Source organism: Rhinopithecus roxellana, chromosome 19, assembly GCF_007565055.1.
Source record: "Rhinopithecus roxellana isolate Shanxi Qingling chromosome 19, ASM756505v1, whole genome shotgun sequence".
NCBI classification, from domain to species: Eukaryota; Metazoa; Chordata; class Mammalia; order Primates; family Cercopithecidae; genus Rhinopithecus; species Rhinopithecus roxellana.
In genome coordinates this window covers 4,827,322-4,855,152 of record NC_044567.1, presented here as the reverse complement: position 1 = coordinate 4,855,152, position 27,831 = coordinate 4,827,322, and the positions used below count along the sequence as shown (strand labels likewise).

General features: G+C 48.7%; 1 protein-coding gene and 2 long non-coding RNA genes across 5 annotated transcripts in view; 2 read left to right on the top strand and 1 right to left on the bottom strand.

The window, feature by feature from the left end:
• LOC104657990 overlaps nucleotides 1–27,831 on the top strand; it is a 43,133-nt gene that overhangs the window by 2,230 nt on the left and 13,072 nt on the right. For all 3 annotated transcript variants that reach the window (XR_747370.2, XR_004055050.1, XR_004055049.1), the window contains exon 2: nucleotides 21,358–21,475. This is a non-coding gene — a long non-coding RNA (uncharacterized LOC104657990). The remainder of the gene's footprint in view (nucleotides 1–21,357; nucleotides 21,476–27,831) is intronic.
• LOC115894839 lies at nucleotides 9,457–10,841 on the top strand. Its single transcript, XR_004055051.1, has 2 exons — nucleotides 9,457–9,833; nucleotides 10,431–10,841. It is a non-coding gene; the product is annotated as an uncharacterized LOC115894839 (long non-coding RNA).
• Nucleotides 10,697–27,831, bottom strand: part of SP2 (Sp2 transcription factor) — a 32,804-nt gene continuing 15,669 nt past the window's right edge. Inside the window, exons 2-7 of the mRNA XM_010358054.2 lie at nucleotides 24,713–24,789; nucleotides 22,701–23,675; nucleotides 16,378–16,690; nucleotides 14,506–14,680; nucleotides 14,059–14,252; nucleotides 10,697–11,928 (exon numbers count right to left, since the gene is read on the bottom strand). Of these exons, the coding sequence (XP_010356356.1) occupies nucleotides 11,828–11,928; nucleotides 14,059–14,252; nucleotides 14,506–14,680; nucleotides 16,378–16,690; nucleotides 22,701–23,675; nucleotides 24,713–24,789 (1,835 nt within the window). The 3' untranslated portion in view covers nucleotides 10,697–11,827. The remainder of the gene's footprint in view (nucleotides 11,929–14,058; nucleotides 14,253–14,505; nucleotides 14,681–16,377; nucleotides 16,691–22,700; nucleotides 23,676–24,712; nucleotides 24,790–27,831) is intronic.

Below are 27,831 nucleotides of genomic sequence, written 5' to 3'. Positions count from 1 at the left end.
AGCAGAGTAATGAGTGCACTTCAACTCAGGATGGGTTTTGTTCATGGATTTTTGTTGTTGTTGTTGTTTGTTTGTTTGTTTTTTGAGACAGAGTCTCCCTCTGTCACTCAGGCTGGAGTGCAGTGGTGTGATCTCGGATTATTGCAACCTCTGCCTCCCGGGTTCAAGCCATTCTCCTGCCTCAGTCTCCCAAGTAGCTGGGATTACAGGCGTGTGCCACCACACCTGGCTGATTTTTTGTAATTTTAGTAGTAGAGATGGGGTTTCGCCATGTTGGCCAGGCTGGTGTGGAAGTCCTGACCTCAAGTGATCCACCCACCTTGGCCTCCCAAAGTGCTGGGATTACAGACGTGAGCCACCGTGCCCGGCCATGGGGTTTTTCTTCACACTCTTTTAGTACTCCTGGGCTGCCGCTACCCTGGACCTGGATTTTAGGACTAAGCTCATCCATGTACTTAAAAGCCAACAGCTCATTGTAGTGGAGGTAGATGTATATTTATGTATTAATTCAGTAGACATTTGCTAAAGACTTCCTTTGGACCAGTGCACTGAACCAAGTCTGAGAATATTAAGATGAAGATGACAACCTGGGCTTGTAGTCTATAGGGGGAGGCAGATTTGTGAGCTTAAGAGTTGTTGCGGATTTTTTTTTTTTTTTCTTTTTTTTTGAGACAGAGTCTCACCCTGTCACCCAGGCTGGAGTGCAGTGCCACGATCTTGGCTTACTGCAACCTCTGCCTCCTGGGTTCAAGCGATTCTCCTGCCTCAGCCTCCCAAGATATTTTAACAGGGACAGTAAAGAGGAGCAAAAAGAAGAGGATCAGTCAGGAAAGGCTTTGTAAAGGGAGTGGACATTTGATGTCTTAATGAGTAAGTTTTTGCTAGATGGGACAATGGAACAGGCGTCCCAGCAAGAGGGAACACTGTGAGTAAAGGCATGGTGCACTTGGGGGGAACCTGGAGACATGTAATACTGCTGGAGCAAAGGTGATGAGTAAACAAGCTGAACAAGCAGGCAGGGCTACGTGCTCCTTGCTGAAGAGTCATCATGCAGGTGCTGAGGGCCAGGCTTTTAGACACAATGATTCTGATATTTTATCCTGTGATATTTTTCAGCCTGTGAACCAGTGTCTAGTTCCTGCTTTTTAAAGACCAGATGGGGAGGAAAAAAGTGCTAGATTCTGACAGCGTCTCCTTCCCCTGGCCATTAGCAAAGAAGTGTGCAGTTGATTGCCTTTTTGTATTTTTCCGTTTGTCTTGAAGATAATAAGTAGACTTGTGTTACGCTTTTCTACTTTGTTGGATTTGGTTTCTGGATCACAAAGCAGCCCCGCAGTGCACAACCAGAAGGGAAACAAGCCTACTAGCTGCTTTTGCTACTGATGCAACCATCAGCAGGGACTTTCTGAGTGGGAGAAAGGAATTATTTTACTATTCCAGTCTTCTCTTGAGAAAGTCTTAAATGAATAGAAAATACATAGCAACATTTTTATTGTACAGAGAGGCACACTGGTTTCTCAGGATGAAACAAAAAAGTCTGCATGGCCGGGTGCGGTGGCTCACGCCTGTAACCCAGCACTTTGGGAGGCCGAGGCAGGTGGATCACTTGAGGTCAGGAGTTTGAGACCAGCCTGGCCAACATGGTGAAACCTGTCTGCACTAAAAATACAAAAATTAGCCAGGCGTGGTGGCGGGCACCTGTAATCTCAGCTACTCAGGAGGCTGAGGCACAAGAATGGCTTGAACCCGGGAGGCAGAGGTTGCAGTGAGCTGAGATCGTGCCACTGCACTTCAGCATGGGCAACAGAGCAAGACTCAGTCTCAAAAGAAAAAAAAAGTCTGCATGTGGGTTTGGGGACTGTGCCTTGCCTGTTTTCTTCTAATGCTTTTCCTTTTTTTGAGATGGAGTATCACTCTGTTGCCCAGTGCAGTGGAGTGCAGTGGTGTAATCTGGGCTCGCTGCAACCTCCGCCTCCCGGGTTCAAGCAATTCTCCTTTCTCAGCCTCCTGAGTAGCTGGGATTACAGGCGCCCGCCACCATGCCTGGCTAATTTTTTGTATTTTTAGTAGAGACAGGGTTTCACCATGTTGGCCAGGCTGGTTTCGAACTCCTGGCCTCAAGTGATCGACCCTCCTTGGCCTCCGAAAGTGCTGGGATTATAGGCATGAGCCACCATGCCAAGCCATGTTTACTCTTTTTTTTTTTTTTTTTTTTTTTTGAGACGGAGTCTCGCTCTGTCCCCCAGGCTGGAGTGCAGTGCCCAGATCTCAGCTCACTGCAAGCTCTGCCTCCCGGGTTTACGCCATTCTCTTGCCTCAGCCTCCCGAGTAGCTGAGACTACAGGCACCTGCCACCTCGCCCGGCTAGTTTTTTGTATTTTTTTTAGTAGAGACGGGGTTTCACCGTGTTAGCCAGGATGGTCTCGATCTCCTGACCTCGTGATCTGCCCGTCTCGGCCTCCCAAAGTGCTGGGATTACAGGCTTGAGCCACTGCGCCCGGCCAATGTTTACTTTCTTAAACCACCTTTTTTTCTAATTGTCTAACTAAATTATGTATTTCAGTTTTACTTCAGTGATTGGATTTGTATTTTGGAACCTGGCTCTGGTGACCAAGTGGGTGATGAGCAAGAGAGGGTCAGGCTGGTGGCAGGGATAGGTTGGGAGAAGCTGCGGTGTTGTCTAAGTGGAAGGTAGGGGCAGGATCCTGATGCATGAGTATGGGGTAGGGCTTGTGAAAAGGAGGGATCCACTCACCAGGGCTGACTTTAGGTGACACGGGTGGTGCTGTTCATTGAAGTGGGGCATGTTGGAGGAGGAGGTTTGGGGGAAAGGTGAATTCCTTAGCAACATTTTGAGTGTGAGGGTTGATGGGACACCCACATTTGGCCAGGTTGGATAATGGAGTCTGGAGCTTAGTGGGGAGATCTGGGCTGATGATACTGGTTTAGGTAGCATGAGCCTCGAGGTGGCACTTAGAGCCGTGAGGGAGGATGAGAATGTCTGAGAAGGGAAGAGGGCCTGGGAGAGTTAGGGAGGGTGGTAGGGAAAGGGAGAGTCAAGGAGGAGTGGTAATGATGCTGGTGAAATATAGCGTCCAGCTTTCTTTTTACAATTTTTTATTTTTTTATTTTTTGAGATGGAGTTTTTTTCTTGTCACCTAGGCTGGAGTGCAGTGGCATGATCTCAGCTCACTGCAACCTCCACCTCCTGGGTTCAAGCAGTTCTTCTGTCCCAGCCTCCCGAGTAGCTGGGATTACAGGCACGCACCACCACACTTGGATAATTTTTATATTTTTAGTAGAGACGGGGTTTCACCATGTTGGCCAGGCTGGTCTCAAACTCCTGACCTCAGGTGATCCGCCTGCCTCAGCCTCCCGAAGTGCTGAGATTACAGGTGTGTGCCACCTGCCTGGCCAGTGTCCAGCTTTCTAAGAGGTGAGAGGAAGAAGGCTGATAGCAGAGCAAAGGGTGTGCTGGAGGGCCTGAAGCTCAGGAATTCTTGGGCCCAGCCTTGGGGTGAACTCAGCTTGGGGCCCCAAGGGTAGCAACACCAGGACTTACAGAAGGGTGTGTGCTTGATGCTCTGCCAGCAGATGCCTGAGCCCTGAGTAGATTTATCAGAGGCCCAAAGGAGGTGAGTCCTCAGAGGCTTGGGGCGAGATCAGAGGAGGCTGAACCTTACCAGTGTCCTGCCCATGGTGCTTGTGGCTAACCCCCTACACGATCCTTGCATGTGCTTATAGATGGCTTCCCAAATCCATTGTGTGTGGCTGGCATTCTCTGTTAGAATGGGAGCTCCTTGACAAGAGGGACCACATCTCCTAACTTTCTCTGGCTCCTTCTCACAATCCTAGCCCACAAGGTGTGCTCAAAAAATGCTAATCTGTAATGTTTATGCATAAACCACTTTTGTTAAGCTTTTCAGTATGATGGGTGTTAGGTATGGTGAGTGAGGTGTGGAACTTTTTTGCACCTGGTGGGAGCAGGGCTGAGTGTGTGTTTTTGTTTTTTGTTTTTTGTTTTTGTTTTTCTTTCCTTTTCTTTTTTTTTTTTTTTTTTTTTTGAGACAGGGTCTTACTCTGTTTCCCAGGCTGGAATGCAGTGGCACACTCATAGCTCACTGTAGCCTTGACCTCCTGGGCTCAAGAGATCCTCCCATCTCAGCCTCCTAAGTAGCTGGGACTGTAGGCACACACCACCATGCCTGGCTAATTTTTTTATTTTTGTAGAGGGGTCTCACTATGTTGCCCCAGTCTCAAACCCCTGGGCTCAAGCAGTCCTCCTGCCTCAGCCTCCCAAAGTGCTGGGATTATAGGCATGAGCCACTGTCCCCGTCCACGAGTGTGTTTGTTGACTGGAAGGATGTTGAGCTTCAAAGGCCAAGTGAATTAAATCAGTTTCAGTCCCCAGACTACCTGCCTTGGTAATTATGGTGTGGGCCACAGGCAGTAAGTGTGAGGAGGCCTGGTGGTGGGTTTTCAGGCAGGCCCAAAGGACATGGCCTAGCGGCTTCCTAGTTTCCTTTGAGAAATCCTGCTTGGTCCCTGCATTTGGCTTGCCCTGTGGTCAGTTCTCATTTTCTTTTGCCCAAGGTTCCTATGAGCAGGTATTTGACCCTCTTCTCCAGGCCCTGAGTCACTACCATAGTCTACCATGGTTTGCTTCCTTTTTTTACCCACAGCCCTGTTCATTATTCCGTCCTCCCAAGCTCACTTCCTGCCTCTTCTACTCCGTGAGGACCCCTTCACCTAGGAAACCCAATTGCCACCTGTCCTGAGATTACCGCAGTTCCTTCAGTGACTCACCCCAGCCCAAAGACCTTGGTTGAATTACAAGTGTTCTCTGTCCCAAGGCAGCATCTCATCCTGAGTTAGGTTCCTCGGCATCTGTGTTCTATCAGCCATGAGCCCCTGATGGGTCTGGGGACCTGAGATGGTGTAAGTGGCAAGGGGCAGAATGGAGGTGGGGCCATAGCTGGCAAACTCTGCCTAGCAGGTGCCCACACCTCTCATAATCTCCAGAATCTCAGGGTCCTAGTCACCATAGTATGTGCTGTCCACTCTGATTCTGATGCTGCTTGGGTGATCTTGTTCCATTTGCTTCATTTTTTACTTCTCTATTCCAGGTCTTCCATTCCATTCTATTTGTTAAAGTAATTTTAGACTTACGAAAAAGTTACAAAGGTAGTTCAAAGATTTCCCATACACCCTTCACCTACCTTCCCCAAATATTAAGATCTTACTACCATAGCACAATTGTCTACATCAAGAAATTAACATTGGCACACTACTGTTAATTAAACTACAGAGGCCGGGCATGGTGGCTCATGCCTGTCATCCCAAAACTTTGGGAGGCCTAGGTGAGCAGATCCTTGAGCCCAAGAGTTTGAGACCAGCCTGGGCAACATAGGGAGACTCCAACTCTACCAAAAAAATAAAAAATAAAAAAGCAAACTATGGGCTTTTTTGAGTTTCACCCTTTTCTCCCACTCATGTCCTTTTTCTGTTCCAGGACCCAACCTTGCATTTAGCAGTCCTGTCCCCTTAGTCTCCCATCTGTAACAGTTCTCAGTCTTTCGGCTGCTTCGTCCAGGTCTCCCCAACTGAAGAATAGGTGTGGTATGGGGAAATGGGTCTGCTCACTTTGGAAATGATGTGGCAGCTTGGTTTTGGAGACAGGACAAGAGATAGGGTTGGTCTTGGGCAGGGTGTTTTCCTTAGGGCAGTGTGCACTAGGAAACTTCTGCCATATTCCCTTTTGCCTGGGGTAAAGGACGATGCTGCTAAGAAGTTGTATCTGTGTGCGTGACCACAGCTCACTTTCTCACCATGAGCTGGGGAGCCCAGGGTGTCCCCCCGAGGACTTCCGTTATCACAGTTCTATTAAACTTCGGGCCTGTCTCCCTAAAAGCTCCCTGGCATGGGGTGGGTGGCCCTGCTGTGCTGAGTAAGATCACCTGCCTGAGGGAGGACAGTGTAGAAGACACACACCTCATGGGACCCTGGTGTGGGCACTGCTGTAGGAGGTGGATCTAGCCCCCTCTGACTCTGCAGAGGAGTCTGTGTCCAGTCGACATCATGGCCGAGCTCTTCTAGGACTGGAAATTAGGAAGAGACTGAGACAATGTCAAGATGAATGACTGGGGACTGGGCCCTCTTACTGTGCTGCAGGACAGCAGTGGACCTAAGATAGAGCTGACCCCAAACTCAGGGGTGTACATCACGCAACTGCAGTCTGCAGAGCTGTCACAGGTGTCACCTGAAAAGCCAAGGCTGATGACACAATGGATGCTCCACCACTTCTCCTGGGGGTCTGCAGCCTGTTCTTTCACTACTGGGCAACACATTCTTGTTGACACTGCCACCATGAAAAGCTGTTTGCCTGCCCACTGGAGGGGTCAGTGCTGGTCTAAGGTCCTCTAAGAAAGGTCAGTGTGTTGGGGGCCTGGTGCAGGAGAGGAACTGAGAACCCGGTTCACCCCTTACAGGCAGGGAAAGCAGCAGAAGCAACAGGCACTTGAGCCTTTGGACCCTGAGGCCAGTGGTCTAACCCCTAGGGGCTGTCCCACTTGCTTTGGACAGTTGCCTCCTTCCACTTTGATAATCTCTTGGGCAGTAGGTTAAACTGTTTGGGGAGCTGGGTGCAGTGGCTCACGCCTGTAATCCCAGCACTTCGGGAGGCTGAGGCAGGCGCGTCGCCTGAGGTCAGGAGTTCAAGAGCAGCCTGGCCAACATAGTGAAACGTCGTCTCTACTAAAAATACAAAAAATGAGGCTGGGCATGGTGGCTCATGCCTATAATCCTAGCACTTTGGGAGGCCGAGGCGGGCAGATCACTTGAGGTCAGGAGTTTGAAACCAGCCTGGTGAACATGGTGAAACCTTGTCTCTTTAAAAAAAAAAAAAAAAAAAAAAATAGCTGGGCATTGTGGTGGACGCCTGTAATCCCAGCTACTTCGGAGGCTGGGAACAGGAAAACTGCATGAACCCGGGAGGCAGAGGTTGCAGTGGGCTGAGATCGCGCCTTCACACTCCAGCCTGGGCAACAGAGCAAGACCCTGTCTCAAAACAAACAAACAAAAACGTTTTGGTCATTGTGATCCTGTAATTTGGGGAAGGGAAGACTGAGAGGTAGGAGGTTGTTGGGGTAGAGAGGATGTCACTGGCCAGGGAAGGAGGGGATGGATGATGCAGAAGTCAAAAACTGGTAGCTTGAGGGCTGAAACTGGTCCTGCTGTATTTTCAAACTATCGAGCCAACATTGGAAGATCAGATTCCACCCCAAACTCCACATTTCTGGCTTCTCACAAGAGTTGGCATTTTCACACAGCACCAACTGGCCGAAGCAGAGTAGGGGCACCCCCTGTAGTAGGGGGTGGATGTCCCAGTTTTGCAGTCACACACTCCAACATTTGCCCTAAGCAGAGGGTCACTGACATTGACCACAGTACTTGCTTTGTTTTCCCTATGGTTGAAAACAGTTTCCCTCCTGGTCCCTGAGGCACTGGGGTTGCAGTGGGCCTGTGTTTAATTAAGGTACATGCGGGAGTCTATTTTGAAGCTGAAGAGGAAGAGGGGGGTTGAATAGCAGTAGGGCTTGAGGTGAACCCCAGGAAGAAGAGAGAATAGCAGTAGGGCTTGAGGTGAAGCCCAGGAAGAAGAGAGAATAGCAGTAGGGCTTGAGGTGAACCCCAGGAAGAAGACAGAATAGCAGTAGGGCTTGAGGTGAACCCCAGGAAGAAGACAGAATAGCAGTAGGGCTTGAGGTGAAGCCCAGGAAGAAGAGAGAATAGCCGTGGGGATTGAGGTGAAGCCCATGCTGACTAGGAGGGCTCTGAAACACAGGTGGAGGGAGGAAGGCGAGGGGTCCCAGACCACTGCTCAGGAAGGTTCTAGTGATGAAGGAGCCAAGATCAGACCAGGTCTTAGGAGGCAGAGAAGATGCCTTCATTTTTATTCAGAATTGAAATAACCAACAGCTTAACTTCTTTGGCCCAATTTCTGGGTGTGGCAACTTTAAGGGGCAACCTTAAAGGGGTCTCAGGTTTAGGCATTGGTTCTCAAATGGAGAACCCGAACACCCCATTCTCTGCACTCAGACCAGGACAGCTTGCATCCATTTGCTTAGGGCTCCTACACACCCACCCTGGGCTTGGGGCTAGGTCTGAACCCTTCTCTTGCTCCATCCCATCTTTCTCAAAATATGTCACGTGTGGTGGGCTGTAACTTCAGCACTGTCCTCAGACAAGCATGGGGCCTCACAAGGGCACTGGAAAGATAATTATTTTCTTTCTTTCTTTCTTTTTTTGAGATAGTCTTGCTCTGTCACCCAGGCTGGAGTGCAGTGGCATGATCTCGGCTCACTGCAACCTCCACCTCCTGGGTTCAAGCAATTCTCCTGCCTGCCTCAGCCTCCCAAGTAGCTGGGACTACAGGCATGCGCCACCACGCCCGGCTAATTATTGTATTTTTTTAGTAGAGACAGGGTTTTGCTATGTTGGCCAGGCTGGTTTTGAACTCCTAACCTCAAGTGATCCACCTGCCTCGGCCTCCCAAAGTGCTGGGATTACAGGCATGAGCCACCGTGCCCAGCCAGAAAGATGACTGTAAAAATGGACTGGGTGGTTTGAAGGAAGGGCAAGGATGACCCATTTGCTGGTCTGGTTAAAGGGGGAAAAAAATGAAGTATATATAATGCCTCAATTTGCCTTTGGGAGGGAAATCCTGCCTAGTCCCCATTCCAGGCATGGAATCCTGGTCTCTGGGATAATGAGCGCCATGTCAAGTCTCAGCTGGACAGACAGGAGGGGCATGAGGGATAGGCTTTGGTGGACATGACGCTGGGGACGGTGGAGGACAGAGAAGGAACCACACATGTGGGACCCCCACCCTTGAGCTGCACCCAGATTTTTATCAAGGGCCCATCAGGATCAGGTGTCTGTGGGAGCCTCTTGCCCAGAGTGAGCTTAGACTACATCACACCTTCAACAGTTCCCCTGCAACTCTCAAATAATGGATAGGTTAAAGCCTGAGGAGGGTTAATTTGCCCACAAGTCTTTCTGTGCTTTCCTCGTGCCATCACTCAGCTAGGCAGAATACATTCTCTCGCTTTTAACTCAGCCATCCCAAGGGAGGCAGAGATGATCAGACATAACTTTTGAACCCCCATCTCACTGGAGAAGGCAAATCCTACACGGGACATGCTCGTCCTGCCCAGCTGGGGGCTGGCATCTTCATTTCCAAATGATGCTGGGAGTCTGGTCAGTTTCTGTACTGGAAGCATAAAGCACATGGCTTGGAATCAGCTCCCAGGAAAGGATCATTCTTTGTGCCTGAGAGCAAAGCCAAGGGAAACATGTGGCAGAAAGAGGTCACTTTGTTAATATTCCCCTTCTCTCCACCAATCCCCTTATTCAGAACACAGCAAGGCAGGTTTCTAGTCATCCAGTCCACCCATGAGGAATAAATACACCTCATGTCCCCCTGCTGCCAGTGCAGTGATGAGATGCAGGGCTGAGGGGCTGAGGAAGACGCTTCTGTGTCAAGGTAGATTCTGCTGGTGGTCTAGTATTGCCCAAACGGCTTCAGTAGGGATAGGAAAGGCCCCCTGCTTGTTAACAAAGAAGAGGTGAAGGGCAGAGAACCTGGATCCATCTGAGATCCGTGGGCTTTTTACTTTTTCAGCCATTTGAGGGTTGACTGGCTCTAAGGAAAAGCTGTTTGCTGGCAGACACAGGTGGCTGGTGACAAAGGGAGCAGAGCAGGGGAATGGATAGCTCAAAACGAGCCTCACCACTCCTGAACAGAACAGTAATCCCAGCTGTGTCCTTCGAGGGTGAGTGAAAGCACATGCTGTCCTGTACATGCTTGAGGCGGACTTGCCTGTCTCTTCAGGCCGGATGCTCTTCAGGGCCCTGTGGGGCTTAAACACATGTACTGAGCTAGCTCCAATCTTAATCTGCACAACATCGCAACCCCTGAGTTCCTATTAGCTCTGCAAAACAAAGCAAAACAGATCCCCACCAAATTTTCAGATTTGCAGCATCTGCTAAAACCAAAAGGCACAATCAACTTGTCGTCCTCTCTGGGTTACTGGGCAGGGGATATAGAAGGAACCAGAATCTGTGGCCAGAGTCCTCTCTTGGGTAGAGCTGGGCTCCAGGCCTCTCTAGCTGCCAAGCCCTCCCAGGAACCTTCCTGGCCCTTCACTTTGGGAAGGGACCTTGGCCCTTGGGGAAATGCATTTTTGCCAGACTGTAGCCTTCTGGAGGGGACTGAGCCAAGGCCCCATTGGCTCTCCTCTCTGAGCCTCTTGCTACTGAGCTCTGAGGCCAATGCCTTCCTCCAGGGGTTGGGGAGGTGGGTGGAGGAGTTAACTTGCTGGCTGAGGTCACTGCTGTGACTTGGCTCTTTGTATCTGATTTGTGTACAGGCAAAACTGGCTTACAGAAGAAAAAAGCAGGAACACCTGCATTGGGCCCTGGCCCTTGGAGGTGCTCTGGGGGCTCGTGCCAATGTCGTGAGGTACATGTGGCTGCGGCCCCTTTTGGGCATGTGGCCTGGGTTTGCTGACGGTCAGGAGGGTAAGGTCCTACCTTGATCCCAGTGTGGCTCGCTCTGAGAAACCACAGCTCCCTCCTCTGGAGTCCCCTCTCCGAGCTCTCCAAGGGAAAAGACAAAGGAAGCCGAACTGCCAAGTTGAAGATTTTGCCTCAGGCAACTAAATTTATTAGCAAGAAAAAATTTTTGTCAGCCCAGCGCTGACCAACAAAGTACGTTAATAAAGGATAACAAATCTGTCACTTAATTCATAAAACATACCTCAAGCAGTTACAACTAAAAATAAAGTTGGATTTTTGTTTAATTTAAAAGCCTCAAAAATAACAAGCAATATGTTTTTAAACATGTAGTAGACACAATTGTCTATTATACAATATACACTGTACACAAGTAGAGCTTGGGCCGGGCAGGGGTGAGGTGAAGGGAGAGGGAGGAGGTGCAGGATGGGCAGGTGCTGTTATCTGAATCCAGATTTGAGTTTAAATGCTGTGTCATTTAGAAAAGGGAATTGCTAGAGTGAGAAAAAAATTCATATACTCATCATTGCCCCCAACCCTCAACTGAAAGCAGGCATCGGGGAGGTGAATAACAAGGAAAGGAAGAAGGGAGCAATTAAATAAAACTTTAAAGCACACACAGTACACAGTGTTCATCATCTGAAGTAGAGAGTATAAGGCAACGTTCTCCATAGAAAAAGAGGGGGATCAGGAGGAGTCGGTGGGTGTCTTTACTTTTTAAACAGAGCTGGAATGTGCTGGAGGAGAGATTGTGGCAGGGCTGGGCACATGGAGTGGAAGTGGCCCCGAGTCTCTCCAGAGGTGGATGCCAAGCCCCAGGGCGTCCACAGTGGCCGGCAGGGCCAGGGAGGTGCAGGAGAGTGGGCATGGCACGATGCGACTCCGGCAGTGTTGGGAGCGGGGATTGGGGTGGGGGGTGGGGGCTCACTTTGCTCCTCGACGGAGTGAAATGCATGTTTTTCCTTTGGAAATAAGGGTTCCCACGCGTCCTGGTTTAGAACGTCTCATTGGGCACGGCCAGTGTCCACAGTCTGGGCAGGCCGGGAGCTCATGGTGAGGGGAAGGGCCAAGGTGGAGCCAAGGGGCTTCAGAAGGAGGACAGGGAGCAGAGCCCCTTCCTGTGGGGATAGTTGCAGAACAGGAGTGGGGCTGAGGGCAGGCCCAAGGCAGCCACAGGGCTCCTTTCCATCAGGGGCCCAGGGAGGACACAGGCAGGGGATTGCATCTTCAGGGCCTCCCGCCGCAGTTGGCCTTACAAGTTCTTCGTGACCAGGTGGGTCTTGTAATGCTTGGTGAGGTGGTCACTCCTCATGAAGCGCTTCTGACACTGGGCGCACTCGAAGCGTTTGTCCCCTGGGAAGAGGAGATGCCCATCACCCACAGACCCTGGGCACAGACCTTGTCTCTGCCCAAAAAGGTGGGCACCATATTCTGCCCACCTCCTGCTCTCACATTTGCTCCCTGGTGCCTACTCATCTAAATCTTTTTTTTTTTTTTTGAGATGGAGTCTCACTCTGTTGGCCAGGCTGGCGTGCAGTGGTACAATCTCCGTTCACTGCAACCTCCACCTCCCAGGTCAAGCAATTCTCCTGCCTCAGCTTCTCAAGTAGTTGGGACTACAGATGCCCGCCACTGCGCCCAGCTAATTTTTGTATTTTTGTAGAGATAGGGTTTCACCATCTTGGCCAGGCTGGTCTTGAACTCCTGACCTCAAGTGATCCGCCCACCTTGGCCTCCCAAAGTGCTGGGATTATAGGCCTGAGCCACCACGCTTGGCCCTTACTCATCTAAATCTTTATCAATTCTCATTTCTCTCTGCCCCCCATTTGACCTCTCCAGTCTATTTTGTTTCCATTCCCTGTCCCTGGAGCCCCTGAACCTAAGAGTCTTCCCGTGCAGGGTTGTCCGCCTGCTTTCTTCTTTTGTCTCTCTGACTTTGAACCTGGATCAGCATCCTCCCCATCGCAGGAAAATCCTGCTCCACCCTGACCCTGCCAGCCCTAAGCACTCAGTTGGAACCATGTTGACCCCAACTGCTTTCCTGTGGAGTGCTGGCTCCTCTGCCTTTTGGGGAATAGGACCTGTCTCACCACACTGGCCGGGAGCTGGAGCTCTGGGTCACGCTTCCCTCAGCCCTCTAGCCCTAGGACAGGTGTCTGCTCACTGCAGGCATTCACTATAGCAGTGTTTGCCAAAGTGTGTGTGTGGACCACTGTGGATACCCAGGACAATTTCACGTGGCACATGTATGAACTTTTTTTTTTTTTAAGAGATGGGCTCTCGCTATATTGCCCTGGCTGATCTCAAACTCCTGGGCTCAAGTGATCACCTGCTTCAGCCTCCCAAAGTGCTGGGATTACAGGTGTGAGCCACTGTGCCCAGCCTGGATCAATATTTTTAATAGTTTTGCATTGATTTGCTAGTACCTAAAACTATAACTGTGATATCTCACTTTGGGAGGTAGAAGAGGGAGGATCAACTGAGCCCAGGAGTTTGAGACCAGCCTGGGCAACACAGTAAGACCCTGTCTCTACAAAAATTTTAAAATTAGCCAGGTGTGGTGCACGCCTGTAGTCCTAGCTACTCAGGAGGTTGAGGTGGGAGAATTGCTTAAGCCCAGGAGTTCAAGACTGCAGTGAGCCAAGATTGTGCCACTGCACTCCAGCCTGGGTGACAGAGTGAGACCCTGTCTCAAAAAAAAAAAAAAAAAAAGAAAAAGAAAAAAAGCTGTGGCAGGGCCTGGGTTTGAACCTGGCTGCACCAGTCACTAGCTGTGTGATTGGGCCACCTCTCTATGCCTCAGTAAAATGGGCATCAACAGGCCGGCGCAATGGCTCACGTCTGTATTCCTAGCACTTTGGGAGGCTGAGGTGGGTGGATCACCTGAGGCAGGCGTTCGAGACCAGCCTGGACAACATCGTGAAACCCCGTCTCTACTAAAAATACAAAAATTAGCTGGGCATGGTGGTGGGTGCCTGTAGTCCCAACTACTTGAGAAGCTGAGGCAGGAGAATTGCTTGAACCCGGGGGGTGGAGGCTGCAGTGAGCTAAGATCGTATCACTTCACTCCAGCCTGGGCAAAGAATGAAACTCCATCTCAAAAAAAAAAAAAAAGGCATAAACATAAACAAAGTATCCTCCCATAAAGTCCTTACCAGGATCAACTTTACAATCAGTAAAGTGCTTAGTACTGTGCCTGGCACACCATGTCAGTGTTTGTTAAATAACTATGCTGACATGGCAAAAGTCATCAGGTTGTGTCATGCAATGACAACTATTCCTTTCCCATTACTTGGGGAAACAACAGTGATAACGGAATGGCTTGAAAATAATTTCCTATGTCGTCCCTGGACAGTCTGTAGCTCTTGCTCAGTGTGGCAGTTCTAGGAGTGTCAATGTTGCTAAAGCCGGTAGAGTGGGGGTGGAGGGACAGGCAGGAAGTTGACCTGTGTGGTTGGAGGGTCCCGAAGGCAGGGGGCTGACCTGTGTGGGTGCGAGCGTGCCGCTGGAGCTCGTCACTCCGTGTGAACCTCTTCCCACAGAAGAACCAGTTGCAGACAAAGGGCCGCTCGCCAGTATGCAGGCGCACGTGGGCACGCAGCAAGGACGTCTTACGGAACGTCTTGCCACAGTCAGGGATGTGGCACACATGCTTCTTCTTGCCCTGCTCTCCAGACCTGAGAATTGGGGTGAGGGTAGAGTGGACAGAATAGGAAGAGGAGAGAAAAAAGGTAGAGGACGGGGCAGGAACAGGATGCAGTGAGGATGTGGGGTCAGGTCAGAGAGCACAAGGAGGCAGGGGGCAAGGTGGCACAGAGCTGCCAGCTCCTCCCTGCCTGATCTGTGCCAGTTGCAGCTCTGGACAACCGTTCAGGAGGGGTTTGGGGAACACAGGCCAGCCTTGTAGCTTGGCCCCTCTCCTTGAATTACCTCTTCTCCCCATCCTTGCAGTTGGGACATGTGCAGGCCATGCGGCGCCGCTTCTCCCCAGGCTGGGTCTCTCCGGCCAGGGCTTGTTCCATTTGCAGCTGGATCTGGGTGGGGCTCAGCCCACTGATGGTCAGGTTGTTCCCAGAAACATTCTGCACTGTCAGCTGCTGCTGCCCTGTGGGGACAAAGAGGGCAGAGTTCAGGGCGAGGAAGCCTGAAACCTCGAGTCAACCCTTCTGCCCTTCTGCGCAAGACAAAGATGATAATCATAGCAGCTATTTTTGAGAGCCTGCTATACGGTGGATACCGTTTTAGGGACCTTGTATGTATTCACTCATTTAATCTTCATGACCCTATAAAATAGGTACTATCAGCACTTTACAGATGAAGAAACTGAGGCTTAATAACATAGCAAGATCACACAGCTGGTAAGTGGTAGAACCCAGATCTGAACCCAGGAAGCCCATTTCAAAGTCAGTGCCCTGAACCACTATACTATGTAGGCAGAATTTGCTTCAAAATATTGCCCACATGATTTCAGTTGGGAAGGGACTTGTCTTAAGACATTTCTTCCTGAATCTCCTCCAACCTTAGGCCCCTGTGAGATACCAACTCTGCTTTTAGGAAAGTCTCCAGAAATTTCTGTTAAAAAGACAGAGGTCACAGGCTAGGTACAGTGGCTCATACCTGTAATCCCAGCACTCTGGCAGGCAGGACAATTGCTTGGGCCCAGGAGTTCAAGACCAGCCTGGGTAACATATGGAGATCCCCTCCTGTACAAAAAACTAAAAAATTGGCTGGGCATGGTGCTACATGCCTGTATTCCCAGCTACTCAGGAAGCAGAAGTAGGAGGACTGCTTGAGCCCAGGAGGCTGAGGCTGCACTGAGCCATGATCTTGCCACTGCACTTCAGCCAGCATGACAGAGCAAGGCCTTGAGGCCATGTCTTAAAAAAAAAAACAAAAAAACGGGCCGGGCGCGGTGGCTCAAGCCTGTAATCCCAGCACTTTGGGAGGCCGAGACGGGCGGATCACAAGGTCAGGAGATCGAGACCATCCTGGCTAACATGGTGAAACCCCGTCTCTACTAAAAAATACAAAAAACTAGCCGGGCGTGGTGGCGGGCGCCTGTAGTCCCAGCTACTCGGGAGGCTGAGGCAGGAGAATGGCGTGAACCCGGGAGGCGGAGCTTGCAGTGAGCTGAGATCCCGCCACTGCACTCCAGCCCGGGCGGCAGAGCCAGACTCTGTCTCAAAAAAAAAAAGAATACAAAAATTAGTGGGGCATGGTGGTGGGTGCCTATAATCCCAGCTACTCGGGAGGCTGAGGCAGAGATCGCGCCACTGCACTCCAGCCTGGGTGACGGAGCGAGACTCCATCTCAAAAAAAAAAAAAAATCATTAAGGATGAAGAGAAATTCAGAGAGCTCCCACTACATAAGAAGCCATTTTTGCTAGGTTGCTCTAATTTTTCCTCTGGTTATTTGCAAGGCTGGTTTCACAGCATAAATCTCACCACTGAACTGAAGTGCAGCACAAACTGTTCCGACTGCCAGGGGCTCCCTTTTCTTCCAACCTTAACTCAAAGCTTTCTCCTCCAAGAAGCTTTTTTTGCGTTTGGATGTTAGTTGGAAAGTTTTCCGAGTACATCTGTCTTCTCTGTCTTCAGCTGTCAGATGGGGACATGTGCCTTAAACTATCTCTGAGTGCTATCGTTAAGGACTAGGTGAGAAGCTGCAGGTGGACGTACCCTTAAGCTATGATGGACAGCATCCTCACTATTGTTACTGGAAATCCCGGGGCCAGCCCATAGTTTCCACCTGCTAGGAGCAGGTACCACTGCCAACACCCTGGCCACAGGGGCCATCCTCACCGCCTGTGTTGGTGATGGTGACAGGCACGCCCTGGACCTGGACACCATTGATGTTGATGGTCTGCATTGCCTGGGCAGCTGCCGCCAACTGGGCTGCATTCAGGCTGATGATGCTCCCAGCGGGGGCAATCTTTGGCAGGGGACGCTCTTTTCGGAGAATTGCAGCTGAGTGCTTTTTGCTGGTCCCACTGAGATGGGGAGCACGGGATGCAGGGCTGCTACAGGTGGTATTAGAGGTGGCTGCAGCTGTTGCTGGGGGGCTGTCCTGGACAAGGACTGTCTGCACCTCACCGGAAGGCGTGCGGATGTAGACCTGGGAGGGGCCAGAGGAAAAAAAGTCAGTGACCGGAAAAGACTGGGTTCCTGGGGCTTTCAAATGTCCTTGCCCAAGTGAGAACTGGGGGCGCCTGATAGCTAAAAGTCTCTTCAATTCACTCAAACCTACATTTATACACAGCTAATGCTCAACAAAGGGCTGCTGGCATCCTATACTATGCTGGCGAATGTTGACTATTGATTTGAAATCAAACGTTGAATTTACTTAGCATGGAAAAAGGTAATTGCCAAGAATCAGAATTGGAGATTTAGAAGGCAGTGCACTGTGAATGACCATCAAACAAATGACACAGGTTCATTTTAGTTTTTAAGAGCCACATATTACAGCCCACGAGTTCCAGGTTATAGTGAGCTATGATCCCTCTACTGCACTTAGCCTGGGTGACAGAGCAAGATGCTGTCTCAAAAAAAAAAAAAAAAAAAAAAAAAAAAAATTTCTGGTCTTTGTAATCAGAAGAAGAAGAAGAAGAAAAAAAAAAGAGCTACATATTAATGAAAAACAATTTTTCTCCAATTCAGATTGGAGAAAAATAAAATATGCTCATTGTTGGTGAGAGAGCAGAAAACAGGCACTTACTCGTATATTAGGTGTGGAAGTATGATGTGGGCTAACCTTGCTGGAAGGAAATTTGGGAATATGTATCAAAAACCTTAAAAATATGCATGTTAGCCGGGCGCAGTGGCTCAAGCCTGTAATCCCAGCACTTTGGGAGGCCGAGACGGGCGGATCACAAGGTCAGGAGATCGAGACCATCTTGGCTAACACGGTGAAACCCCGTCTCTACTAAAAATACAAAAACTAGCCAGGCGAGGTGGCGGGCGCCTGTAGTCCCAGCTACTCGGGAGGCTGAGGCAGGAGAATGGCGTAAACCCGGGAGGCGGAGCTTGCAGTGAGCTGAGATCCGGCCACTGCGCTCCAGTTCGGGCGACAGAGCAAGACTCTGCCTCAAAAAAAAAAAAAAAAAAAAAAAAAAAAAATATGCATGTTAGAGGCTGAGTGGGACAAGGAGGGCATTTGTAGCGGGGAGGAGGGTATCCATGGTGAGTAGGGAATGGCGGTGGCAGGCTGAGGAGGGTGTCCCTATGGGAAAGCTAATGACTGTGGGAGACTGGCTGCATACCTAGGACTTACCCAGAAAGGAAGTATGTTAAGGATAATAGGAGTGAGGGCTCTCACTGTCACAGAAGGGAGTTATGGAAAGGGAGAAGGCTAGACGGAAGGCTGTGGTGCTAGATGGGAATCAGAGACATTGGTGGAAACTCATGGGTTTCAATATATACAGACAGAGAAATATAGATTCAAATGTGTGTATATGTGTATGTGTATATATTTGTGTGTGTCCTTATATAAGTTTATCTACATCTATCCATGTAGGCATTGCTTTGGTATGTCTATTTATATACACTTCCTAGCTGTGTCTGTTGAGAAGGGCTAGGACCAGCTATGCCCAGTAGCAATGAGCTTACCTAGCACCCAGGCCTTAGCTTATAACTCACATGCTCCACTAAAAGGAACCCAGGCTCCTTGGAGAAATAGCTGATTCCAGGGTTGGGGCAGGGAAGGTACAAGAAAAGCTTGGAACACTTGTACTAGAAAGTAAAGGAATGCTTACAGAATGGTGGGGACTTGAAAAGATACAAGCCAGCTTAAAGGGGTACCCACTGGCCAAATCTAGGTCAATGAAAACATTGAAATAATCTTTATGGATTATAACCCAGTGAATAAAACAGGAATCTGGCCAGGTGCGGTAGCTCATGCCTATAATCCCAGCACTGTGGGAGGCAGAGGCAGACAGATCACTTGAGGTCAGTGGTTCAATACCAGCCTGATCAACTTGGTGAAACCCTGTCTCTACTGAAAATACAAAAAAAAAAAAAAAAAAAAAATTAGCTGGGAGTGATGGTGCACACCTGTAATCCCAGCTATTGGGGAGGCTGAGGCAGGAGAAGTGCTTGAACCCGGGAGGTGGAGGTTGCAGTGAGTTGAGATTGTGCCACTGCACTCCAGCCTGGGTGACAGAGCGAGACTCCATCTCAAAACACACAAAAAGCAGCGATCTCTGAGTCCATAATGACGTAAATAAATAAATGAGGAGGAAGAGAATGCCAGAATTAAAAAGAGGCTATCACATCCTTCAATGAGAGGAACCAGGAATCTGAGAGGAAATGGTTGACCCTAAGGCTGAGGTTGGGAAAATGTAAGGAATGAAGTTCAGACACATGCTACAACAGGATGAACCTTGAAACATTACGCTAAGTGAAAGAAGCCAGTCACCAGACACATGCTACAACACGGATGAACCTTGAAAACATTACAAATAGACCAGTAGTTGCCAGGGGCTGCAGGGAGGAGGAAATAAATGGGGAGTGATGGCTAAAGGGAGTTTCTTTTTGGGGTGATGAAAATGTTCTAAAATTATATAGAGGTAATGGCTGCACAACTCTGTGAATATACTAAAAATCATTGAATTGTATACTTTAAAAGGGTGAGTTTCATAGTATGTGAATGTCTCAATAAAGCTGATTAAAAAAAAAAAAGAAAAAGAATGAGAGCCTGTTAAAGGGATAGAAGAGCCGACCTGAAGGCCGGGTGTGGTGGCTCGTGCCTGTAATCCCAGCACTTTGGGAGGCCAAGGCGGATGGATCACGAGGTCAGGAGTTCAAGACCAGCCTGGCCAAGATGGTAAAATCCTGTCTCTACTAAAAAAAAATACAAAAATTGGCCAGGTGTGGTGGCTCATGCCTGTAATCCCAGCACTTGGTGAGGCTGAGGTGGGCAGATCACGAAGTCAGGAGATCGAGACCATCCTGGCTAACATGGTGAAACCCTGTCTCTACTAAAAATACAAAAAATCAGCTGGGCGTGGTGGCACTCGCCTGTAGTCTCAGCTACTTGGGAGGCTGAAGCAGGAGAATTGCTTGAACCCAGGAGGCAGAGGTTTTAGTGAGCTGAGATGGCGCCACTGCACTCCAGCCTGGATGACAGAGCGAGACTCAAAAAAATAAAATTAAATAAAATAAAATAAAATAAAATAAAATAAAATAAAATAAAGAATGAGGAAGTGTTTCAGATCAAAAGAGGCTAAGGAGACAACTAAATGTAATATGTAATACTGGATCAGATCCTTTTGCTACAAAGGAATTAGTGGGGCAAGTGGTGAAAACAGAGTGGGGTCTTGGAATTAGTAGTGTGTTTCATTGCTAATTTTCTGGGTTTGACAATTGTATTGTGGTAATGTAGAATGTCCTTGTGTGTAGGAATTAAAGCATTCGAAGTGACAATCATGGTGGCATGGGGGATCATGGTGGCAATTTACACTCAAATGAGTCAAAAGGAAAAAAGTTCTTTGTAAAAAAAAAATCCTGCTATGATTTTGATTGGGGTGATTTTTATTTTTATTTTTTTATTTTTTTATTTTTTTTTGAGACGGAGTCTTGCTCTGCCACCCAGGCTGGAGTGCAGTGGCCGGATCTCAGCTCACTGCAAGCTCCACCTCCCGGGTTCACGCCATTCTCCTGTCTCAGCCTCCCGAGTAGCTGGGACTACAGGCGCCCGCCTCGTCGCCCGGCTAGTTTTTTGTATTTTTTAGTAGAGACAGGGTTTCACCGTATTAGCCAGGATGGTCTCGATCTCCTGACCTCGTGATCCGCCCGTCTCGGCCTCCCAAAGTGCTGGGATTACAGGCTTGAGCCACCGCGCCCGGCCTGATTGGGGTGATTTTTAATTCCTGGATTATTTACGACTGTGCTTCTTCTCACTTAAACACTAATCAACATCTCATCTCTTAATTTTTTTTTTTTTTATAGAGACAGGTTCTGTCACCCAGGCTAAAATGCAGTGGAATGATCATAGTTCACTGCAGCCTCGAACCCATGGGTTCAAGTGATCCTCCCACCTCAGCCTCCCGAATAGCTAGGATTACAGATGTGCACCACCACGCCTCACTGATTTTTTAATTTTTTGTAGAGATGGGGTCTTGCTATCTTTTCCAGGCTGGTCTTGAATTCCTGGGTTCAAGCGATCGCTAGCCTCAGCCTCCCAAAGTGCTGGGATTACAGGCATAAACTACCTCACTTGGCCCATTTCTTAGTAAATATGCAAATCTCATTCCTAGTTTTCTGATATGTGCCCCTTTTTCAAATCACTGATATCTTCTGTCTGATTTTGTGTGTATGTGTGTGTATGCATGCATGTGTGTGTGTGTGTGTGTGTATTTGCGTCTGAAGGTTCAGCAAGCTTTTTTTATAAAGGGCCGGAGAGTAAATATTTTAGGCTTTGTGGGGCATATTGTCTCTGCTACTTAACTCTGCTACTACTGTTGTGCAAGGGCAACACAAATGGACGTGTCTGCACTCCAGTTCAACTTTATTTACAAAAACAGGTGGCTGGGCTAGATTTGGCTTGAAAGTTGGTCACAGACTGCAAACCTCTAATATAGAATACAAATTTTTTAAAAATGTATGTGTCCTTGACCCACTTTTAGGGATGTATTTAGCTATAAGATTGGAAACAGCCTAGATATATACAGTTAACAAGGTATTGGTTGTATAATAATCCGCATGTTGGGATGATACAAAGCTGTGTAGTCATGAAAAAATAATGCTGTAGCTAAATCTTTCTGCATATGCATCATTATTCCTTAGGGAAGACCTGGGATTAAGTCCTGTCCCGTCAACCTCAAGATATGGAACCTCATGGAAGGGAGGGAGGCAATGCTGAGGATGTGCTCCTGAGCAGGTGCCACAATTCTTCACCTGTCAGGTAGGTCTGATCATGGGAATTCACAGATACTGTGATAAACGACTTATAAAAAAATCACTTGGCAACATAAAATATGCCAGAAGGGTGAATTCCTGTGTGACTTCTGTGTCCACAGTTCAAATTCAAGGGCTGTCTTCTCCACCTGGGAAATCCCACTCTCAGTCATTCGGTTCTCCCTCTATAGACAACGAGGTCATAAATTCCTCAATGGCAGGAACTTTTTTTATATTAAAAAATAAAACTCCCCAATTTTAATGGTAGCACCTGCTACACAAAAGACACGAGAGTCAAGGTGGAAGATGGAAGAGTGTGGGGTCTGAAGTTACAAATCTCAGTTGACTCCTGGTTCCTGTCATTTATGCCCTATTTGATCCTGGATACTTCATAAATGATCTGAGTTCTGGGTTCTCCATCTGCAACATGGGCACAATTACTGGCACTTAGTAGGCATGCACAAAGAATAAAACTTGCTTCACAGAGCCAAAGAAATTCCAGAGTATTAGAGCACATTAATAAATGCCAAAAATAAGAACATTCTTGTTGAATTCAGCATCCCAGTTTGGCAGGAAGCAGTGGCTCAGCCTGGCATGGTGGCATATACCTGTAGTCCTGGCTACTCAGGCTGAGGTGTGAGGACTGCTTGAGCCCAGGAGATTGAGACTGTAATGATCGCATCACTGCACTCCAGCCAGGACAACAGAGTAAGACTCTATCTCAAAAAAAAAAACACCCTAAAACAAACAAACATTCCAGATGAATCTAGCCGAAATATTCCTGCTATAAAGCTAGGCTGCTCTTCCTGTTTTTATCTTGTCATTAATAATGATCAGCATTTTTCTCATTAATTTTCTTACTTTACATAAAATTCTATGGACTGGAATGTTTTCATTCTTGTTAATGTTTTGAGTATGTAATTCTATAATCAAAAATAAGTGTTATTAAAAAGTATGTATCTGTCCCCTTTCCATCCCCTGAAAAAAAAACCCATAAAGAAAAAGGGCCAAAATATCCCTATGTTTCATCTAATTTCTAAAGATAAGCAGTACTTGGCCCTATGAACTAAAGAGAGCCCATTGGTCAGGTAGAAACGGCCACTTACTGCCCACCCCAAAAGATACTGACTCTCAACGGTCAGATTAAGCTGGGAGATGATCAGCATCATCTTCAGAGCAAGCCAAAAAGTAGTAACCAGAGATGGAGGAGGATAGTACAGGGAGTGTGGTACCTGAGTAGGTGTCGGCTCAGCTGCCTGGATCTGAAAGTTCTGGGAGGGCTTCTGGGGGACAGTGGGAAGGGTGGCAGATGCCGCCTGCACCACCCGCAGAGCCTGCTGGGGGATCTGCACCACCTGCTGCTGCTCGGCCTTGGGGGGCACCACCTGGACCTGCTGGACCACAGCTGGCTGGCCCCCACCAGGGCTCTGAACAATGAGCAGGTTATTTCCTGCTTGGATGATGTTGTCCGCGGTGGTCTCGATCAGCACTGTCTCCACCTGCTCAGCCACAGCCACAGGGGGCTGGGAGGCAGGAAGGCTCTTCTTCCTTGCTTTCTTGTTAGTTTTAGACAGTGGGGTTGGGGGGCTTTCAGTGAGAAGCTGAGTGGGGGCCCCGGTGTCACTGGCGTTCATGAGGTTGTTGACAGGCAGAGTGAGCGTCACATTGCCGCCCCCACCTGTCAACTTCACCACATTGGCCCCGCTCTGCACGGGGGTGGTGGTCGTACTTGACTTCTGGATGGGGGCTGGCTTGATGGGGACAGGCTTGTGACTGGACGGTGAGGGGGTGATGATGGCTTGATTGGTGCCAGGGATGATCTGGATCTGGTTGGTGAGATTGGGCTGTACTTGGATGGTTTGGGAACTGCTCGCCTGAATCTGAGGGACTGCCTGGTACTGGATATTGGCATTTGATCGGGTCCCTTTGTTGATCATGGTGGGATTCTGGATAGCGAACACCAGCTGCCCTCCAGGATAGGAGGCGCTCAGTTGTGACCCCTGAATCTGAAGTATATTTCCTTTGGAGGACAAGATTCCAAAGCTATTCTTGCCGGGGCTGAGAGGGAGAGGGGCAGGTTTGATAGGGACAAGTTTCCGCGGTGTGGGCTGTGGGGGAGCAGGAGGTGTCACAGCAGCTTCAACTGCTGGAGGGCCAATTTTGCTACATGTTGCAGCAAGCAGAGCTAAGGGAGATGGCTGGGAGTCCTGCAAAAAAACAGCAGAGAAAAGGAGTGAGACAGGAAGGCCCGCTGCCCAGCCGCCTCTGTCCATGATCCTCTCTTCCTGGCGGTATTCCATGCCACTCTTCCCCACCTCCGTGGCAGGCATGTTGCCAGCACCCTCCCCTGCTTGGCTGCTGTCTCACCTTCTCTGCTGGTTTCTCCATTAAGTGAGGGAGAAAAGGTGGACAGTGTCTTTCTCAGGAAGGAATCCCTGGCAGCACCCCACAGACAGGGTAAACTAACAATGTGAGCTGACTTCCTACTCCCCACTGGCCTTGTTTCTAAGGACAGTGAAGCATGTTTGGCTCTTAGATGGAGTTTTGTTAGCCCACCCCAGGGATTGAGGGGTCCCTGATTGCTCAACTGAGGAAAGAAGGGAGGAAAAAAGAAATGGAGGGGCAACAGGAGGAATAAATACTTCAGTAAAGGGCTTTTTAGTACTCAGAACATGTAACTTTATAGATTGGGCTACACTTTCAAGACAATGAGAGAGCTTCTGTTTTCCTTTTCCTTTTTTTTTTTTTTTTTTTTTTTTTTGAGACGGGGCTGGAGTGCAGTGGCCAGATCTCAGCTCACTGCAAGCTCCGCCTCAGCCTCCGGAGCAGCTGGGACTACAGGCGCCCGCCATCTCGCCCGGCTAGTTTTTTGTATTTTTAGTAGAGACGGGGTTTCACCATGTTAGCCAGGATGGTCTCGATCTCCTGACCTCGTGATCCGCCCATCTCGGCCTCCCAAAGTGCTGGGATTACAGGCTTGAGCCACCGCGCCCGGCCTCCTTTTCCTTTTTTAGTGAGGTCTGGTGGAAGGAACACAGAGTTTAATCCTTGTTTTTCCGGCAGCCCAACTGTGGCACCTTAGGTAAATGGCCATGGTTTCTCAGTAAAGAAAATGTGGCTAACTGAACCTTCCCCAGTCTCATAACCTAGGGTACTTATAGTGAGACAGTGAAGAGAAAGTGTTTTCGGTGAGTCTGTCCAGGATGCTGCAGCCCCAAGCCCTCGGAGCCCAGTGCCTACTCACCTGTGTGGTGGAGGCAGCAGGCTGCAGGTAGTCACTGGGACTGACAGCAGCAGTGGCAGCCATGCTGGTCTGTGGATCTGTTGGAAGAAAAGACATGGAGTAATGTATAAGATGCCCAAAAAGAACACAAGCCCACTTGCCTCAGATTTTCTTTCTTTTCTTTGAGACGGAGTTTTTGCTCTTGTTGCCCAGGCTGGAGTGCGGTGGTGTGATCTCGGCTCATGGCAACCTCCCCCTTCTAGATTCAAGCAATTCTCCTGCCTCAGCCTTCTCAGTAGCTGGGATTACAGGCGCCACCACCATGCCCAGCTAATTTTTGTATTTTCAGTAAAGACGGGGTTTCACGATGTTGTCCAGGCTGGTCTCGAACTCCTGACTTCAGGTGATTCACCTCCCTCGGCTTCCCAAAGTGCTGGGATTACAGGCATGAGCCACCACGCCTAGCCAGATTTTCTTTTTGCCTCTATTTGTTGCTGCTTCTCCAAGGGAAGTTAATGACTTTTCCCCAGACTTCCCCACCCTGGGCTGACAGCCTTACATCTATTTCAGTAGATTACTTTCTCCTCTCCTCAGACTCAGCCATCTGAGGCTGTGAGGACAGCTGGTCCTGCTGTCGTTGTACTGCCCCCTCCAGCCACCACAGAGTCTGAGATAACACAAAAATAACCAAGACTATACCAGGACTCTCTTCTGTAACTCAGCTATGCCCTCTCTGATGGGCACTGCTGGCTCTCCATAGCTAAACTGGAACTCCTCTATGGTGGGCAAGGGGAGCTCCCCAGCTAATCCTCTAGCTCAGACTCAAGCCTCCTGTTCACTCCTGCTGTAGACAGATGCCAAAACTGGGAGGGAAGTATCGCTCAGTCAGTTTTTCGGACAAGGAGGACACACCTGCTCCAATCCCAAATCTTGAGTGTTTTATGCTCAGCCTTCACCACAAAGGCTGTTGTCCCCAGGCAGCATATACAGCACATGGGTCAATTCTTTTTTTTTTTTTTTTTTTTTTTTTTTTTTTTTTTTTTGAGGAGTTTCACTCTTGTTGCCCAGGCTGGAGTGCAATGGTGCGATCTTGGCTCACTGTAACCTCCACCTCCCAGGTTCAAGCGATTCTCCTGTCTCAGTCTCCTGGGTAGTTGGGATTACAGGCATATGCCACCATGCCCGGCCAATTTTTGTATTTTTAAGAGAGACAGGGTTTCACCATGTTGGTCAAGCTGTTCTCAAACTCCTGACCTCAGGCGATCCACCTGCCTCAGCCTCCCAAAGTGTTAGGATTATAGGTGTGAACCACCGCGCCCGGCCTCATGGGTCAATTATTTACGTGAATTTACACTTTTTACATAGTACAATAGGCATGGCCCCACAGGCATCAACCAAGACTCGGTAGAGCTAATGACTAACTGGATATAACAAGGAGAATGAAAACAGAGTAAATTCTATTTTTGTTTAAATGTGTATATATTTCTATATATGAATATAACCAAATAGGAAAAAGTCTTAAGCCATTATCTCCTAGTGGTTGAGTTTTGTTTGACTTAAATTTATTCTGCACCTTGTTTTTCTGTACTTTTTCATTTTCCCATGATAAATATATTCTACTGTACTTTTTTTCTTAAATAAAGAAAAATAAGGTTGAGGAAGTAATGAAGGGACTCTCTACTGTGCACTTAAGTCATCTAAAAGAGGCCAGGTACAGTAGCTCATGCATGTAATCCTAGCACTTTGGGAAGCCAAGGTGGGAGGATCGCTTGAGCCCAGGAGTTCAAGACCAGCCTAAGCAACACAGTTAGACCCTGTCCCAATAAAAATTTTTTAAAAAGAAAGAAAAACAAAAGTCATGAGAATTTTAGGAGAAAGAATCTATGCCATCTTAAAGTTCATAAATCACTAAGGAAAAGAATCTGCCCAGGCAGAATCAGGTTTCAATCCTGGACCTTTGGAAAGCAGATTTCACTAAGTACAGAAATAAGAGGGGTATTACTTTGAAGACTCAAAGAGACAAAAAGGCTCAGGGTGCATTCTGCTTGGAAGGCTGAGACGGAAGGATCACTTGAGGCCAGGAATTTGAAGCTGCAGTGCCCTATTATCACACCTGTGAATAGACAAAACACTCCCGCCTGGGCAACATAGCAAGACCCCATCTCTTAATAAAACAACCAAAAAGGCTCAGGGGTTGAGTCCTTGTAAGGAATTTGGCAAAAAGAGGACAGATATTGGGCTGGGTGTGGTGGTTCACGCCTGTAATCCTAGCACTTTGGGAGGCTGAGGCAGGCAGACTGAGCTCAGGAGTTAGAGACCAGCCAGGGCAACATGGTGAAACCCCATCTCTACTAAAAATACAAAAAATTAGCCAGGCGTGGTGGCAAGTGCCTGTAATCCCAGCTAAAAGGGAGGATGAGGCAGAATCATTTGAACTCAGGAGGTGGAGGTTGCAGTGAGCTGAGATCGCACCACTGCACTCCAGCCTGGGCAAGAGTGAGACTGTGTCTCTAAAACAAACAAACAAACAAACAAACAAAGGACAGATATTGGGAAAGCAGAACCGTTCACATTTTGGCTGGCCTCAGGCTTCTCTGGAAGAACAATTCTTTTCTTTTTTTTTCTTTTGAGACGGAGTCTCGCTGTGTTGCCCATGCTGGAGTGCAGTGGCCGGATCTCAGCTCACTGCAAGCTCCGCCTCCCGGGTTTACGCCATCCTCCTGCCTCAGCCTCCCGAGTAGCTGGGACTACAGGCGTCAGCCACCTCGCCCGGCTAGTTTTTTGTATTTTTTAGTAGAGACGGGGTTTCACCGTGTTAGCCAGGATGGTCTTGATCTCCTGACCTTGTGATCCACCCGTCTCGGCCTCCCAAAGCGCTTGGATTACAGGCTTGAGCCACCGCGCCTGGCCTGGAAGAACAATTCTTAAATGGGGAAAGGTAAAGAAAAGGTGAAGGCACTGGACGCAGTGACTCATGCCTTTAATTCCAACACTTCAGGAAGGCGAAGTGGGAGGATTGCTTGAGGCCAGGAATTGGAGACCAGCCTGGGCAACAAAGGGAGACCCCGTCTCTACAAAAAATTTAAAAATTAGCCGCACATGGTGACACATGCCTGTGGTCCCAGTTACTTGGAAGGCTG